At 43.9% G+C, this 18,870-nt stretch overlaps 1 protein-coding gene across 2 annotated transcripts in view; it reads left to right on the top strand.

Annotated features, from left to right (window-relative positions):
* Nucleotides 1-18,870, top strand: part of EVA1A (eva-1 homolog A, regulator of programmed cell death) — a 212,752-nt gene that overhangs the window by 82,432 nt on the left and 111,450 nt on the right. For both annotated transcript variants that reach the window (XM_030037094.1, XM_030037093.1), the window contains exon 4: nt 5,442-5,594. In XM_030037094.1, the coding sequence (XP_029892954.1) occupies nt 5,442-5,594 (153 nt within the window). The remainder of the gene's footprint in view (nt 1-5,441; nt 5,595-18,870) is intronic.

The raw sequence follows: 18,870 nt of genomic DNA, 5'->3' as shown, positions 1-18,870 counted from the left end.
CTAGTTGACTCTGGTATGAACATGGAGCCTAGACAGTCTCCAGAGGTGTCTTCTGTCCTCTGTGACTCTGTGAATGATGGTCTGAAGTGACTACAATCACAGTAAAGAGTTAAAATATCCATTAACCCCTATTTTGACTCTTGTCTTTAGGCTGACACAAAAAATTGCTAAGTGGTGACTTTTGCAATGTAAGTATTCTGCCTAGACGTGTGCTGAAATGAGCAAAATCTCACCACATGTGATGACTTCCAGTGTCCATAAAAGTTTGTTGAATTTTAACTTGTGACAAAAAGGTTGCATATTCCACTTGTGCCATCTGGCCCAGTGTGCATCTCAGCTGTTCAATATTGCAACCAATCCCTATCTGATAGATGCAGTAGGAGATGTAGGTAGGGAGAGTGACACGGAGCATTGGAGATGTATCTACCATTAACACAGTTCTTCTGGAGAAAGCGGCTGAGTGAGAAAGGGAGTTGTCCCAATGCCCTTTTTCACAGACCAACACTAACCACCACCCAATAGTTAAACACATTCATTTATCAGTTAAAGGAAAATAGGTGAGGTGGAATGGCTGGATGTAAGGAAAAGTTAAGAATTTCAAGGCAAGAAATGTTCTTTGTTTTGGGTGGTATGCAGTGGAAATGCTAACAAAGCTGAGATGAAGGTGAGCAAGGCAAAAATTGGGCTAAAGAGAAGTTACTGGCTAACATAGAGTGCAGTTCAGTTCTGAAGTGGCATCTTGGGTGCAGTCTCATTAATTTAGGAGTTAGAAACTAGGTAAGATAGTCTTCTATTGGAAACAATCCTGACCTGATAAGGAAGTGGGCCAACCCATCTGTTTCCTACAAGATATCTTTCTTTGCTCAGATCCCTGATTCTAAGATTTAAATCCTTTAGGATTTTGTGAGGAAGACAGATTTATCTTTACATGTATTTCCAGCTCTTTGATCTGGGAAATAGGTTCAACTATTATGCACTGATTATGTGAAGCATGCATATTTTAATTAGCAAAATTTCATAAATTTTTCCACAAGTTCTGTTGAAAAATGTAGTTTTAGGCAAGGTAGACCTCTGGCATTAATGCATTCCATCACTTTTGTTAGACACAAAATCTTTTTAGGAGCTTCTGTCTCTAAGGTCTTGCAGAGATTGAGCCAACTGACATTTAGTTTTGAGCTTCCCAATCAAGATCATTCAGAAAATTGTCACGGACCATAGGACAAAATGTTATTAAGACACTGGGTAAATGTATTTACTACAGGTAAACACTTTAATATTCTTGTACACATCCTGTAATTATAAAGGGTCTTCTTGTTCGCTTTACTGTTTGAGAGAGCCAATTTTTCCATTAGAAACATTTATAATTGTTTTCCCTTAATTGTTCTGGCTATGTTATAATCATGTCATATAATGACCTTTAAAAACGTGTCTAGAAAAGCCTGCAGCTGTTCCTTCCTTGGTTTCTCTCTACTGAGTTATATTTAAGCCAGTGTCTCTGAAAACAGGCAGTAATAAAAGGGATATTATCCTTAGCAAATATCTTAATCACGGTAAATCTCTGTTGCCCTACAAATGACTGCATGGGGGATTAGAGTTGAGTAAGCCATTTGCTGAATATCACTGCCACCTTTCCTAGGCCATTTAAGTATGTTTAATTTTTCAGGGTGAAACGTGAAACCCACTAATACAAATGTTTGCATTTGGACTGAATTATATCCAGACTGTAACAGTTATAGCAGGCTTAGGACCAGATTGTGACTGATCTGTAGGAGGCCAGTTCTTCTTGGGAGAGTGAGAGAGAAAAATGCAGATTCGTTCCCGGTCCCAGCTCTCTTATTTCACACTGCCTCAGTTCTTTTCAATATTTATATAAGGCTATTATGGGTTGAAGTACCAGTAAATATACGGATGATGCTTAGCTCTATTTTTTTTAATATCAGTCACAGTCCTTACCATCATCCAATGCCTGGGAGCCATCAGTGTCTGGATGAAAGACAGCTGGCTTTGGTTCATCCTGGCTAAGATGAAGGTGGCAATGCTATGAAACAGAAAATACTTCCAGGGACTTGTGTCCCCTGTAACATCACTTTCTATCTATTTATCCAGATTTCTATCAGGTTGCCCAGAAACACTAAGAATATCTGTTCTCCAGTGATCAAGCTTAAGGGAACCTTTTGGGAGTCTGAACTACTACTGCGTATTTCATCCTTTTCTTTTTCTTCTTTTTTTCTTCCTTTTAAGAAAGAAGTGTCTTCTATCTGTGCCAGCCCAGGGGACTGCAGCCCTAACCAGTTTGGACTCAGCCAGACCCTTGGGAACTGGCAGCTCCAATAGGTGTTTCCTAGGGCAGGATTTAGTGACCGTGAGGTGGCATCTGTTTCAGGTGGCACAGCCCTCTTACTCCGCACTGCAGTGTGCCAGGAGCACCTCACCCATAAGCTGCACTGGTTCCCAAGGAGTGTACACTCAGGTTCACCTCCCCGGTCTAATATCTCAAGCCGTCCCTCAGGCAGCTTCCCCCATAAGCCCTGAACACGACTTCCCAGAGCGGCTACAAGGGTAAGAACTTCAAATGTGAGAGCAGAGTTTTGTTGTTGGCTGTCTCATGACTGCTGGACTGACTTTCAGAAGAGATGTGAATGCCTGTGCATCCCAGTGTCTTCCAGGCTAAATGCAACACTCGCTGTGTTTAAATCCCAGTCAAGTTTCCAAATTACAAGCTCTCACTTTGAATGGTCAACAGAATTTAATAAATATTCTAAGGACCTTAAATGGGTCCACAGGACATGTGGTTAAGCAATCAGTTATACTTGTTAATTGGGAGATGTAGCTAATAATAACCAAATCAGAAGAGGAAATTGGGTTAGTGCCTTGTAAGAAATAAGACCTTCGCAGAGGACCCTGGCACTCACTCGTTAGAGACTTCAAAATTTATCTTTTTCTAAAGTTAATCAATTATTTCATATTTCAACCACGTCAGCTAGTCACAAGTACTCTCCCTTTCCATGATATTGGTTTAACAGTAACTGTGTATAGCTTGTCCTATTACAGAGTTTTGTGCCATTGTACTTTTAGCTTGAATCCACGTGTTTGTTTTTTTTTCCTAAGGAAAAGAAGTCTGTTAAGTCAATAAAGTTCTATTATACTCTGTTAGGCTTTACACCCTATAGCCAGGTTAAAGCTTTGATCCCATTTCCCTCACAGAAGAAACAAAAATCCTATAGGAGACAATTATAGGTGAAGATGATAACACTTTTTATGTTCAGTGTATTATTCAGATGCCTTCATGGTGATTGTGGATGAAATACCTACATAGATAAAATAATGATTGATTCTTCACAGCTGTATGAGGTTCCTCTCTCCCTGCATACTCTGATGTTGAAAAAAGCTGGTATTCCTGATTCCTGACACTATTCTACACACTCAGCTGGTCGTGGGTTTGTCCCTATAGGTATTGCTGAAGAAGGATGCGTGTTCTTCACACAGATTCTCCCATGAATGAGTTAGGTCTTAATTCTGTCTTCATCTACAGGGATGGATGAGAAAGTATTTTCCCATTCAAAAAATATTTTAGAGGTTTGAAAGTTTCCCTGCAGTGGGATAAAACCTAGGATCTTTCAGAAATTTTTGTAAAAAGGCTGCAGAGTGAGAAGGAAGATTATGTACTGGAATAGTGTCTAGGGTTAAGATTGTCACCTGGGCTGTGAGGATGCTCTGATCACAGAGTAATAGGCTATTTTCCTTGTTGAGCATGAGGAGTCGTTTGTTCTCAGATGTTTCTTTTAAATCAGCATGTGCCTGTTTTGGTATAATACGTGTTTTGTCCATGGAGTTTCTTCTGAAAAAAATCTAATCTAATGTAGAAATTAGCCCTGCTCTGAGCATGGGTTCAACCAGATGACCTCCTGAGGAGTCTTCCAACCTAAATTCTTCTATAATTCGACTTTGGTGGAAAATTCCTCTCCATCTTGAATAAAGAAAAATGATTCTTGAAGCTATAGTTACAATACAGTCAAAAATGTCACATTAAGTGCTAGCTGCCATGGTGTAAGGACTTAAGTATTAAACTATGAAGTAATTATTAGTAGTGTTCTCAGTTACTGAGTAGTTTGATGCATATGGACTTCTCATAAGTTCTTGTGTGTGTGCGTGTGTGTGTGTGTGATATTAGGCATAGAGAACCAGTGACAGGGAGAGATGAAGGTCATGTCTATGCTAGTAAATAATACAGGGCCAGGGGCAGCCCCAGGCACTGGCTGATGTTTATCATCTACACTGTTTGGTTGTTAGCGTGCTCTATGGCACAATTTTGACCTGGTACAACGAGGAGCATTTCAGAAGAAACGACTGATCATGCTTGGGAGGTTACCGTGGGTCAGGGACCCTTCCCATTAAGCAATTTGGATGCTGTTGTGGCTACATTTCTAACAGTAAATAACATAATCAAGTGGAAGGTCACTCTACAGAGGCTGGGGAGGTTGAGGTTGTATTCCTGGCTGTGCCCTGGGTTGGCTGGGGTGACTGTAGACATGCCACTTCAGTTTTCTTAGTCTCTTTCTTTCACACTTGTAGATGTCTAGCTGTAAAGACCCAGCTCTTCAAAATAGTGTTTGTCTTCTGTGGTGTGTTGCCAGACATACATGGGGAGGGCCTGTTCTAGGTTGGGACCTCTAGAGGTTCCCATAATACAAATAATAACAGTAAAGAGAAGGGAATGACATGTGATTTCTTATGAAATAATTGCCCAGTCTCCTTGACAGATGTAAACTTAGTGACTGTTCTGTATGCACCAGCCTTACAAAAGCAGGAGTGTATTTTGCATTCTTGGACTGACCATTTCAAGAAGGATTTGGGGAGCAGCTTTGCATATCTGTATTTGCAACAGGCAAGAGCAGCTTCCAACATTAACAAATTTAGTATAGCTCCTATCGAATTTGCAAAGGGAGAGCTGCTGTGAAAAAAAGCTATTGAGCATAATTATGTTTGCATTTGAGCTGCTGTGATGTAGAATAAATGCTTGGCACATAAAGGGCTGATCTGTGGATGAGAAAGGTGCCTAAAGATGGGCTTTTACCTTCCCCTGCCACAGGCTTCTAGTATCACCATGTGGAAATCACTCAATTGCCGTGCCTCACTTATTTGTCTGCAAAATGAAATTATTGGCTATTTACCGGAACTGACATGTGCTAGGTTAAAATGTGTTCATTAAATGAGCTGATAATGCCAGAGAGAGCATGCACAATGCAAATGATCAGTGCTACTCTAGCAAATGCAGTTGTAAGGCTGGGATTGTGCTGGCAGCTGATGTGCACCTCTGGGCATATGCCCAGAATCGCTGCTGCCTCTGACAAGCTCACACCATGGGGAGGTGAGAGGGCTCCCTCCATGCTGAGTGCCCGTCTCTGGATCAGCCGAGTAATTAAGTGTTTGTTTCCTTCCAGATGAATACAAGAGTAAAGTAGCCTGTGAAGATGACAAGCTGAGGCTGAGCTGTAAGAAGAGCATGGTGATAGCCATTTACTCTGCTGTCTTTGGAAGGACACAAGGAGGCAGCCTGGAGTGCCCATACCAAAACCTAGGGATGCCCATGATTGGTAAGCAGCGGAACGGCTTGACAGAGAACACTGATCTGGGCAGGGTGATTTCATTTACTGTCGTCATGGTAGAGCTGGCACAGATCCTGATTAGGAAAAGCAGGACTGGGACATGCAACCTGCCACGGTGGTGCTCCTGATGTGTGGTACCTTGTTAACCAGTGGTGAGCTTCATCATGAGCGCCAAACTGAGGTTCAGCTAGATGCCCTAGCCAAGTTACCAAGCCGCAGACCTTTAGCAGATTCGTCAGCTTATATGCTTGAAGGTAGTCCTTGAATTTCTTCTTCAATTTTCTGTCCTCCTGGTGGTTTATACACTGAATGTCTATCTATAACATGGAGGAGCATATTACTTGTGGATGTCATGGACCATGGACTGTGGCCAAGTCAAGCCTTCACATTGCATTTAAACTTATACTGAAGTTAAAGCAAGGGGTGAAAATTCAAAAAGCAAGTTGTTAAGTTGCATCATGTTACGGTTGACTTACAGTACCTTCAAGTACCTTCTTTACTCTCAGGCTATCACATAGTCTCTTACATTCATGTGTTAAAGATCAATAAATTCAAAAACATTCACTAGAAGTGTCTGTTCTTGAGCCAGTGTGAAATGATGTTGAATATTTTAGGCTGTGGCAGAGAGAAAAACTACCTGCAGTGCAAAATCCTGTGGGCAGCATTCCTCATCATCCTTCTCTGCAGAGGTGAGAGAGAATTAACTGGTTTCCCAAAGAAATTGCCTCCAGAGGAGGGAAGGCTTCAGAAGAGGCTGTACAGGGAAGCTTGAGCTGCTGCTGTTGCCTATGCTGGTATCTGTTCAGCTGTGTCTGGGGATCTTTGGCTTCACAGCTGCTGATCCAGTGCCCTTAAGGAGTTAAATGCTATTCAAATGGAAGCATGTGAAGTGACTGCTTGGAAATATGATACGCAGATGATGGGTGTCAGTAGGAAACGAGGTGGAATCAGGCCAGTCAGGTTATTTGTGCAATGTGGTGAGTGCCTTAGTTGTGTAGCTGTGAAAATCTGAGCACTTGCCCCACAGCTGAGTAGTTCAGGGTCTCCTGCCCAGTCCCATGGTTCAGATGCATGGCAGGAGAGTCACCGTCCTTTAACAAGTTACCTCCTGTCTCCTGAGGTATCCTATGTCCCTGGATGTGCTCCTGCTGTCCCCCAGCTGCCAGGGTGCAGAAGCCAAAACAGATAGCGTAACAGGTTAGCCTAGACCTCTTTCATGTGGTGTTTGGGATGGGCTAAGAGTATTTACGCTGGTTGCTGCGGTGGTTCAGCTTCTGGGTGATAACTTGCCGAGTCATCGAAACTCAATGGGTTTCTAGCGTGCACCTGAGCACACCGCTCCTTTGTCCTTGCTGAGAGAGCAGAAACAGACACGTACTGGTAACAAGGTACTAGCACCGGGACCTGCTCTTGAATGTCAGTGTGAAGCAAAACTCTATGTGAATCCAGAAAAGGTAAAGTTTTGCTCTTTGCCCAGATGCAAAGTTCCGAAACTTGTACTGGCTGAGAGCAGGGTATGTGGTGCTAGAAAATGGGACGGGACGCAGTGGAGCTAGGAGAGCAAAGCTGTAGCAAAGAGAGCAAGCAGTGAGGTGTGACAACAGGGCTGCATGTGCCATACCCTCTATAGCGCTTGTATGCCCTGTTATTTTCAAACTGGCCTTGTGTTCTCTACAAATTGGGATGTTTGCCCAAGGAAATAAAGTATCGGATCCTAGAGTGTAGCATGCAGTCTGCTGCTGGGATGAGGCAGGGCTTTCCTCCGGTGTCAGCTCTTAGATGAAACCAGTTATGAGAGCAGACTCAGTACAAGACAATGTAATGCCAAGCTAGTAGTGGGAAAGCTGAGGTAGCTTTACACTGAAATCCAGTGCAAGGTTTTAAGCCGTGAACTGATGTTAAAAATGACTGAGTTGTTGGACAGGAGTAAATATCTGCATATTTGGAGTTGCTGGGGTCTCAAGTATCTGTTAAAGTCAGCCTGGTGCTGCTGGGGTGCTGAGGGGGAAGGTATGTCTTGCCTGCCTAACAGCAAAGGGAAGTGTCTCCGGGACAGGGGCTGGCTGCATGCCCTGCAGTGCTGGGGATGAGAGGTGAGGCACTCACCAAGGAGCAATGCCTTCCCCAGGTTTTCCCAGGCATTTGGGCACTGTGTGTGTAGGCTTGAAGACAAACAGTATGTATAGCTGTTGATGCTGATGTTCCCCTGCAGTGGAGGGGGTGTGTGTGTGTGAGCTTAACTAAAAAAAATGTGAGCGAGCAGGTGGTCTTTCAACTCACCACGCTCCATCCCTCACATCCCAGCTATATTTGAGAGTGTTTGTCCAGGTCTGCTAGCGTGTTCAGCAACAGCTGGCTGATCCCCTCAGCGTGATGCTGCCAATGCTACGGGTAGTCTCTGCTTATCGTGACCTTCCCTTCATCTGTTTGTGCCAGCGGAACGAACAGGACAGACCTCTAGTGATGCGGGAAAGGGAAGGTGAGTTGGCTGTGGTTATCACTCCTCTCTTGGCCTCACAGGAGAAACCGGTGTAGGATCCATCTACAACCCAAATCAGCGAAAAGCATATTCGCACCATGCTTCCCCACAGCATGCTGCAAGAAATAATAGTCCTGCTTACATTTACAGCACTGAAGCGAGGGGGTTGTGCTCCCAGCTGCCACTAGCAATGGTGGGAGCAGCTCGCAGAGTCCCCCAACCTGCTCCAGGAGCTGTACTCCTGCCACGGGCCTGCCTAGCCCAGCAGGCAACTCTGTTCCTTCAGGAGCAGGTGAAAACATCACGGCTTATAAATCAAAGCTTTCTCTAGCTAGAGAACATTTCCCTGCACGTTTCCACAGCCCTGCAATACGGGGAGGGCTGCTCTGTGACAGCCTTTGATCCCAGACATTCGCAACGAGCTGATCTTACAAATATGACCGTATGACTCAGACTTCGCAGCAGCATCCAGTTCCCGTAAGGCAGAACCCAGCTATGTTCTGCACATGGAAGATTTATTCTGTTTGAATTTCACAGGACTGATGATTTGTGTCAAGTCTGAGCATTGGCAAAGGGCTTTTTCCCGGGAAGTAGGTCCTGGACAAGTTTGCAGTGATTATTTTTATCCAGGCAGCATGAGTTACTTGATGAGTGAAAAACTCGTACTTGCCCCAAAGCTGGGGATGGGTATCTTTTCTTCCTCTCCTAATGAAAAACAGTTCAGAAAATTTTATTCCATTTTTTTCTGTGAACAAAATGCACATTTGGGTTGAATTTAGAAATCTACAGCTTATACAGATGAGGCTTTTAAAGAACTGAAGTCTAAGATGAGGAGGAGGGTGGCCTAATAGCATATTCTATATATTTCTGACTCTGCCATAAGGTAAGGGAACAAATAGTTTAATTTGTGTTGTTTCTGCCTTGAAAAACAAGACCTTGTACTCCTGCAGGAGTGTTGAGGAGATAAAGTCCACTAATGGCGAGTTTCTTGGATTCCGCAGAGACATGAGGTACATTAGGTGCTCAGGTGGAGGGATCTGAGGTATCATGACATTGCAGCCCTTTAACACCTACATAATCCAGCCATCGTTGTGCTGCTCCTGGGTGATGTAAGATCCCCAAGTCAGACTTCACACACCATGCCATACCAGATGCATGCTTTCTCTCTGCCTGATGTCTATACGAATGTGCTTAGCATCTGTGAAGGGAAAGTTATTGTGAAGAACTCCATCCTATCCCTGTCATGTTAAAGAGGAAACCTGCCAGGATCCTCTTTTAACTGGAAACATGCTGAAACTTGTGTCTCTGACCGTAATGGGAAACCCCTGCAAATAGCTAGACCCCTCCTTGAATGCCTTGGGAACTCTGAAAAGCTCCTAAAGGAATTTGACCTTATTTGTAACTCTCTTAATAAAGTCTCTACTTTGCTGCTAGTGTGTGCAGAGAGAATACGCAGAGCACAGGGAGGTCTCTGGGGAAAGGGTTATTCGCAAGCAACAAGCCATTAATACCCTTCAACCCAGTGAGCCCTTTGCCCCTTTATCGTGCTGTTTACAGCTGTCTCTGCCTGCATCTCTGAGTGACTTGCTTATACCAAGAGAAGCCAATTTAAAAAAATGGCCTTTTCCTACTTGTATCTGAGAGCAAGATAATGATCTAGTTAGGAGACTAAGGAGGAAGAACTTGGATGTAAAACAATTACCCTTTTCATCATTTAGTGGAGCAATATCCTTGATCATATTCAGGGCACCTGACACGTTCACATATACTTTTTTATGGTAGCTACTGCCCTGAACCACAGAGAGTGAGGTGGACATGTTCAACTGACCTCTGACACCAGGATCCAGGTCTCCTTCTCAAGGACCCTGCCTCTCTCCACCACCTATACAACCAGTCCACAGCAATTTAACTCCTCAGCCTGGGTAGAAGGAATCTGGTCTTGGTTTTGGAGTCGGCACAAGACTGTGGGAACTCTGGCTCCAAAGCCTAGCTTTGGGTTGTGGTGTGTGGGTTAAGCTGAGTAGTCTGCTGAGAAGTAAAATGTCCTTGTCACTTAACGTACAAGTTCTCTCCTGTGCCTCTGTAAGGGGAAAATAGATGTGTTTACAAAGCCCTGAGGAAACGCAGATGGTCAGTGGCACTCTCTAACTCATTGGATCTGATAACGAAAGAGCAGAGAAATGAGTTCAGCAAAGGAGCCTGTGCTTTAGGTGCTCATTCCCTGGCGTTTTTCATTTCAATGCAGTGGCAGAAGGTGATCCAACCCACTTTGTTTTGATTTCCTCCTCTTAATGCAGATGTATGTATGACTCGAACCAGAGCCTTCACAGTCCCTCATATAAATATTTATTACACCTTATAAATAATGGACCCTTCTAGTTTGTTTATCTGTGATCAGATCTAGCATGTGAATAAGTATGAAATACATGCAGAAAAAAAATTCCGTGGTACATGTTACTGTTCCTGCCAACACAAGAGCTGGTTTTAAGAGACTGCTGTCCCTCCAGCTGTGCGTTTCTGGCTCTCTTCTGCTTCACTATCCGTGACAATTTTGCATCCTATGTTTCCATCAGTACAAGTTTATGGCTGTGCTCTAATCTTGGTCTTAAATGAAATACTTAAAAATAAAAGGCCTCCAAAGCGTGGAGCTGGAGCGGTGAGGGGTAGTAACGTCTGGCACTGATGGGGGAAGCCGTGGGGGACCAGGGTGGCAGGAGGAGACGGGGTCTCTACTGAAATCTGTGCTGATCAGATAATGCCACGTAGCACGGCCGTCCTTTAGGAGATCCGAGTGCTTGTGGCTGAAATGCTCTCGTGCTGTGTCCTGATTTCACCGTATGGGAGATGACGGCCTTTAAAGTAGCTGTCAGGCTGGGTTGGTGGGATGAGCAGCAGACCTGGGAGGGAGTCAGAGCGCGTCTTTCCTCTCTACTGTGCACACCAGGCTTCCAGAGCACCCCTGCCCATAGGTGTGACTCTGTGTACGTTTCATTTACGTTCAGTGCAGAAACTACTTTATTATGTGAATAGCTCATGATTAAGAACATGTTTTTAGAGGCCAATCTCTTTGTATGTAATAAACCCCACAAATATCCAAGTTTGAAGGCTAAATAAATATCGGTTGCTGTTTAATTCACATATAATACCTTATTAAATTTAAATTGAAAAGAAATTCCCAATTAGAACACTACGTTAGTGGGACAAAGCCTGCTTTCAGAAAGTTGTTTTTCAATTTTAGATACTTTGCGTGTTTCACTTTTTGTCTCAAAACACCAGGAGGTAATTAAAATCACTTTACAGCTGTTTCTAGAAAACTCAAACTATTGTTGGATTCCATAGAGTCATAAAAAATGATTTATATGAAGTCATTTTTATATGCACACAATTGCTATTTTTTAAAAAACTGAAAAAATCCATTCAAATTTGCTTCTGGGCAAGATCTTTCTCAAAGCCAAGGTTCAACTTGGTTTTAAAAAAGTTGTTTACAGTGGAGTATGACCCCATGCAGTGGTTGTAAATAAAAATTCTGAAAGTAGTAATTTAAATAGCACTAGCAGGCTCTGTGATGATATTGGTATGATATTTGAGGAAGTAAAGGGGGTATTTGTATTAGTAGTATCAACTTCTTTAGTAGCTGATCTTATAAAAATGCCTATTGCCCCACTATTAGTTGAAAGCAAATCCAAAATATAATCCTAATAATAAAAGGGCAGAATTTAAGAGATTTAAATCTATAGCATCTCAACTTATTTCCATGGAGTTACTGTGAATGAAAACCAGTGTAACTTGTTCAGAACTGATAAAGTTCCTCTTAAAATAATTTGGATGTCACTCAAGAAAAGTACAAAATTACCACAGTGGTGAATGCTGAGCCCAAGAAACAAAGGTAATGTGAAACCTGTGAGGTTGCAAGCACGCCGTGCTTTATTTTAAGAACCAAGGGCAAGAAGTGACTTGCAGATTGTGTCAGCTGAGTGGCCTCCTAAAAAAAGTGGGCCAGTCCCACAGCTTCCAAAGTTCAGACCTTGCTTCAGCCTAGGTGTAGGCACTTGTTGAGCTATACCCATGTTCAGGAAAATTCTTTTGCTGGGCTGTAATGAATAGGAAGGACACATGCACTCAGGGACTTCACAAAGCAGTAGATACACTGAATGCACCATCCCTATCTTCTAGTGAGTGAAGCTAAAGCTGTTAGCTGCTTTGCTTTTTATCTTGAATGCCTTACAGCCTACAATCAACTCTGCTGCAAATTAAATACAAATTTTACTGTCATTGCCAGACCAAAACTGCTCTGTTCTCTGACACTTCTTGGAGCCAAGTTTGAAGTTGTCCTCAGATTCTCACTTTAGTCCCCAAACCTGCAAAATGTTATTAATTTACTCAACTTTACACACTCTGAATCAGTCTCTGCAAAACTGGAGCCTCATATGTTTTATATGAGTTCTGGTTCCAGATACAGAGGTGATAAGATGATTTGAGTTCACATTAATAAACCAAGTGTTTCTACATGTAACAATAGCATTTGTAATTAAACCTGCAATTGATCCTTCAGTTGCAGTCTCTAGATGTGATAAGTTTCTTTTAAGATAATTTTCTCTTTTCTGGCCTACTGCTGAAGTTTCCGAAGTTTTATGAAGTGTGTGGTGAGTAATTTTTCACTCTCTTTCATTAAAATGTAGTTTTTAATGTAATGCTGGCCGCCTTTGCACATCCTTCTAATGTTTGGATGTAGATCTCTTTTTTAACCAGCTGTTTTCAGTGACATTGTGCAAGACATAGATGCTATGTCCAGCTGCACCAACGCAAAGTTCCCCGCTGCTATTTGTAATAATGATGGTAGCAATTTATATCAGAAACCGAGCTCGACATGATACCAAAGTACCCGACACTGCCAAAGCAAAAACCAAATAGAAAGTCCCTCAAACATAAAACCTCACAGAATAAGAAACAGCATGCTGGGACTGATGCTGTTGTGGGGGAGGTAGATGCTTCTTGGCCTCAACATTGACCCGTGAGATGTTGGAACATCTCTCTGACTCTGTTCTGCACAGCATCAGATAGTGCTCTTACCACAGCCGGGGAGCAGGGACCTGGGAAACCAGAGCTAATGTGTGGGCTAAAGCCACAGTGATACTTCCCCACCAGTCCTGACTGCAAACCCTTTTCCACAGCCCAGTGGCTTGTCAAGCAAAAAATCTCCTAAGCCCATGCTTACAGCTCCGAAGTGCTTTAACAGTCTCTTCTAATGAATTAATTTCTTTTATTTCCCTACTTGAAGAGGGTTTTCTTGTGCTTGGAACAGATGGACTGTGCAGGTTTTCTGAAGCCCGTTCTGTTCTGACTTCCAAATCATCAGCCTTTTAATTGTTTTGGGTCTCTGCTCCTGAGCTGTCCTCTTTACACATCTACTTCTGCATCTTTTCTTGTTTAAGGGTGGTCTTTTGTTTTTGTTGGTCGGTCTTCACATTGGTTGGTCTTAAGGGCTGAGTATCTGTAGTTTGGTTTTCTCCCTTTTGTCTTCCACACTCCCTGTGGTTCTAACCCCAACTTACTTCTCGTGTCCTCTATAGAGGCTTGTGTGCCATGGCAAGGAAGAGAAATCCAGTATTTCTGTTGCTCCCATCTGAAACCATGTGACGGTGCTACGCTGATGAAGAAATTAACTCCTCAGGGTGCTTACTGTAGAGAGAAAATGGAGAAAGCCCATCGTTTTTAACTGTCTGTCTTCTGCACTGGCTTTTAAAAAGACTATGGAACTTAATGCATGTGGGCTAAGCTGAAAATGCCTGGGATTTGATATACTGCACGTGATGCAGACTGGCTCATCAATACTCTATGAAGACATCCTTCCCAGGCTGCTAGGATGGCTAATTTTGGCTAATCTAGCAGCTGAAGCAGAGGCTTAGACACCTCCAGCTGCTATCACTTTATGAAGGAGCTGACCTTTGTATCAACCACAGCTAATGGAGCATCTTTAAAATAAATGAGAAACTGTCCAAGAGCACAAGAACTTCCTTCCCTCCTGTTTATGACAGAGAATCTCTTGCAGAATGAGGCAGTTCTGAGTCACTCCTAGGTAAAATGTGAAGGAATTTAGGCAGCTGCCTCACCTGCAAGGTTGGAGTTACTTTCTTCCTGCTTACGTCCTTTTTGCCATTCCATCAAAGTTTGCTTTCTCTTTTGGCAGACGTGTAGATAACCACAGCGCTGATTCAGGCATCTGTCAGCTTTCTTTACAGGAACAAAATTTCTCTCCTGTTAGTTAATTGATTCCTGCGTCTTTCATCTTTCATTCTGTCCTCCCTGCTTCATAGCTCTCAGCAAGTAACGTTTCCTGTTTTATTCTCTAGCAAGAAATTGTGCTGCATGTTTTGGAGAAAAATCTTGTCCTCTGCTTGGGAGAAGTTTCCTCCTAGAGCTGTCAATTGTTTGTAAATTACTTCCCTCAAGGGAATATTTACCTTAGGTTGTTCCTTTCACCTGCTCCTCAAAAGATAGCAAGGAAAGCTAGGGTTCTGCTGACTGTTTTAATTTGAGAAGTAGGTCTGCTCCTCATGCCTTTACACTGAGCCAAAGTGTGCCATAGAATTAATCTCTTGATCAGGTACCACCAGTCCTGTTCCTGTTCCTCATCACTTACCTCACATGCACTGCTGGAAATGGTATTTTAGGCAGTGATTCTCTTTCTGAAGCCTTTAATTACAGCCAATCATTTGGTCCTTTTGATACTTCAAGGTCTTATACTTTGTTGGTTGAAAAAATAGAATGAGTGCTCCAATTTTTTTTGCTAAATTCATGGACTCAAAGTGCATCCTCTGACGAGTGGGTGGAATTTTCTTCTCGGGTTCTATTTTTCTTTTTTTTTAAGTGCACATATGTTGATATTGGGGTGTGCTCCATGCCCTGCTGCCTTTCCAGATCCACGGACAGCCTGTGGAAAACCACTACCTGACAGCCTTACAGCATGCTAATGTATTCACAAGTTCAGGTGTACCTGGTCCTGCTTGGTCTGGACAGCCTGCCTCATCTGTACAGGAACCTGCCTTTGCAGGCTCAACATGGATGTGTGTGATGGGTTGACCCTGGCTGGTTGCCAGGTGCCCACCAAAGCCGTTCTATCACTCCCCCTCCTCAGCTGGACAGGGGAGAGAAAATATAACAAAGAGCTTGTGGGTTGAGATAAGGACAGGAGAGATATCACTCATCACTTACCGTCACGGGCAAAACAGACTCAACTTGGGGAAATTAACTCACTTTATTACAAATCAACCAGAGTAGGGTAATGAGAAATAAAACCGAATCTCAGAACACCTTCCCTCCACCCCTCCCTTCTTCCCGGGCACAACTTCACTCCCGGCTTCTCTACCAACCCCCCACAGCGGCACAGGGGGACGGGGATGGGGTTTATGGTCAGTTCATCACACGTTGTTTTCTGCCGCTTCATCCTCCTCAGGGGGAGGACTCATCACACTCTTCCCTGCTCCAACGTGGGGTCCCACCCACGGGAGACAGTCCTCCACGAACTTCTCCAACGTGGGCCCTTCCCATGGGCTGCAGTTCTTCACGAACTGCTCCAGCATGGGTCCCTTCCACGGTGTGCAGTCCTTCAGGAGCACACTGCTCCAGCGTGGGTCCCCCACGGGGTCACAAGTCCTGCCAGAAAACCTGCTCCGTGGGCTCCTCTCTCCACAGATCCGCAGGTCCTGCCAGGAACCTGCTCCAGCGCAGGGTTCCCACGGGGTCACAGCCTCCTTCGGGAAACCCACCTGCTCCGGCGTGGGGTCCTCCACGGGCTACAGGTAGATATCTGCTCCCCCGTGGACCTCCCTGGGCTGCAGGGGGACAGCCTGCCTCACCATGGTCTTCACCACGGGCCGCAGGGGAATCTCTGCTCCGGCGCCTGGAGCACCTCCTCCCCTCCTTCTTCACTGACCTTGGTGTCCGCAGAGTTGTTTCTCTTACATGTTCTCACTCCTCTCTCCGGCTGCCGAATCTGCCTATCCCAACTTTTTTTCCTTCTTAAAAATGTTATCACAGAGGCGTTACCGCTATCGCTGATTGGCTCGGCCTTGGCCGGCGGCGGGTCCATCTTAAGCCGGCTGGTATTGGCTCTCTCTCGAACACAGGGGAAGCTTCGAGCAGCTTCTCACAGAAGCCACCCCTGTAACCCCCCCAGCTACCAAAACCTTGCCAGCAAAACCAATACAATGTGGCAGGTGAGTCTGATCATGCAGTTAACAGATACACGGATGTTCTTGAGCATCTGACATATGCCCAGCTTCACTGTGGGATTAGTCACCCATCTCAAAACTAGGTGTCTAAATCTGTTTCTGGATCCATCTGTGATGACTGCTGCCTTGGAAGAGGCTCCAGTCTCCACCAGAGCATCTAACAGTTACTGTAATGCAAAAATTAAACTGTTTGGAAACATTCTTTCAAACCCAGATAGGTTTTGCAATCAAAAGCAGCAACGTATGGCTTGGATTTCAGACTTGGATGTGTCACCCTTATTGGAGAAAAACAAGTAACAGTGAGTAACCAAAGTAACGGATGTGATTAACAGGCATTGGCCCCAATTTCTTTTTTTCACCAGGAAGAGGTAATAAAGAAATAGTCATGCTGGGAAGCAGCCTTAAACTGACTAAAACCCATTCACTGTGGTGAGCTTGATGATATGGACATTACATCACTGAGACTGATTCCAGTTTTAAAGCCAATGCTGGCTGCAAGCTGCAGCTGGTAAAATCTTCCAGCGTGGCTTTGTTGCCATCTGATTTGGGTTTTTACCCTGTCAGAGGTTGGGCTGGTAAAGATAGTACATCAGGGAGTATTATCATACTAAACGCAACTGGTACGATGAATTACCTACTGAGGGCTTAGGGTAAGAGTTGTGAAATGAAAGTGGCCAGCAGTCTGCATTTGTGGAGTGATCCTGCGAAAGGGAATTCGCCTTGTACCAGAAGCAACACTGGAGGGACGTGCAAATGCTAGAAAGCGGGGCCAGGAGTAAAGAGGATAAAGTGAACTGATCCCACTCTCCCCTAAACCCAAACTGTAGTTTAAAATACTGTATTCCAAAAGCACAGCTGATATCTTTAATCACTTTCACATGTGGAAGTTTCACCGTAGGCAGGGTTTGTATTTGCTCTTCGGCAGTGTACTGAAGCAATCCAAGACTAATGAAAGCTGAGGGTAACTCTGGCCCAACCTGTGTAAGTGGGCTCTCTTGTCATCTATGAGGTCTTAAAGCAGTTTTTATTGCTCTGCTGGGGGATTTGAGCTTTGTGGGCTTTAAAAGGTTCTTCGCAGGGGCCTGGCTCTGCTTAGTAGTACTTACCTCAGACTTACCGATATGGTGTTGGCATTTGTGAGTGTCCTTTCTATATCCCTGACACATGGGATCACGTGTTTGTCACTGATGTCAGGATAGTATTTCATATAACATCCGCAGCTTGCATTTAGCAAGCAGACAAGCAGCACAAAAAAGGAGATGTTGCCCGAATGAGCATGCCATCTGGTGCAATAGGGGTGTCACATCTAGTCTCCCACTTCTGAAGACCTGGAAAATGTGAATTTGGCCAGCTGAAGGGGATCATAGCCCAACTCTGCTCTACCACATTGCTGGACTTGGCTTCCCTGCATCTTTTTGAGAGGCTAACCACATGATTTATGGATAAGGGAGCCTCTGTTTCCTTGCCTCTCTGAGCTCTGGGAATGGGCACCTGGAATTGAAGACTTCTAGCCTGGAATCACCTCCTGAAGAGGTACTAATATACTTGGAGATCTCGCTTCAATCCAGCTCCCTAAGGACTTGTTTACATTTGGAAGTTAAATTACCTACATGCACTTCATAACAGCCAACAGGAGTGATGTTGAGTGTTTTTATACTCCTGAGACATGGGGGTGTAAGAAAATACCATGTTGTCACTTCTAGAGCTCTGAATGACATGGTGGTGACTGTGATTTATGAGTGTGCTGTAGCCTCATCTGTCACTCGGCCATCTCTCAGATATATTATTGACATCTTCAGTGCTAGTTAGTGAGGGAATAAAGATGCTTGAATATGACATTTTGGCATCCAGCTAAACGACCTCCTTACCACAAATCCTTTGAAATGTATAAGGGAGATGGTCCCATTTGGAGGTTTTGATCACTGCTTTTACATTTTTCAGTTCAGTGTCTTATGGGGAGGATGAACACATTGACAGATCAAAAAAAGATCTCCCCAAAAAGAGGGGAGATGAAGCTAATTTCAGTATCAGTGTAGTCCTCCCTCAAAGTACTGCTGGCTGTTTGCCCTGGCATTTATGGGAATGCACAAGGCATTTGTGCTTAGAAATTGTGTGGAGGGAAAAACGGGGAAAATTCCCTGTTGTGACCAAAGGGAAGTCTTTGAAGTGAATACTTTGTCAAATTTTGTCCATAGAGTCCATTTCTTTTTTTCAGGGCTGGAACAATATGACTGATTCCAAGAGAATGTCTCAGGCCATGGGGAAAATGAGAAGAGTATTTGGATTTACCATGTGGGAGCCTGGTGTTGTCAGTAGAGTTTCACTGGGTCTTGTAACATGGGTACCTCAGATGACTTTCTGCCACTCCTGCATTCAACAGATTTTGGTGCTCAGTAGAGTTTGGAGGTCAGTGGCAACAGTAAAGACTTGCCTAAATTGTGGCTGTTTGTTTGCTACAAGAGCCAAGGAAATGGAGTGCTACAAGAAACCTCCACAACACTATGTTGAAGTCAAACTGGCAGCCACTTAAAAGCAGTCAGAAATCAATATTGCT

The sequence above is a fragment of the Aquila chrysaetos genome, chromosome 15 (genome assembly GCF_900496995.4).
Source record: "Aquila chrysaetos chrysaetos chromosome 15, bAquChr1.4, whole genome shotgun sequence".
NCBI classification, from domain to species: Eukaryota; Metazoa; Chordata; class Aves; order Accipitriformes; family Accipitridae; genus Aquila; species Aquila chrysaetos.
The sequence above is the reverse complement of the archived record's forward strand: the minus strand, read 5'-3'. Positions and strand labels throughout refer to the sequence as shown.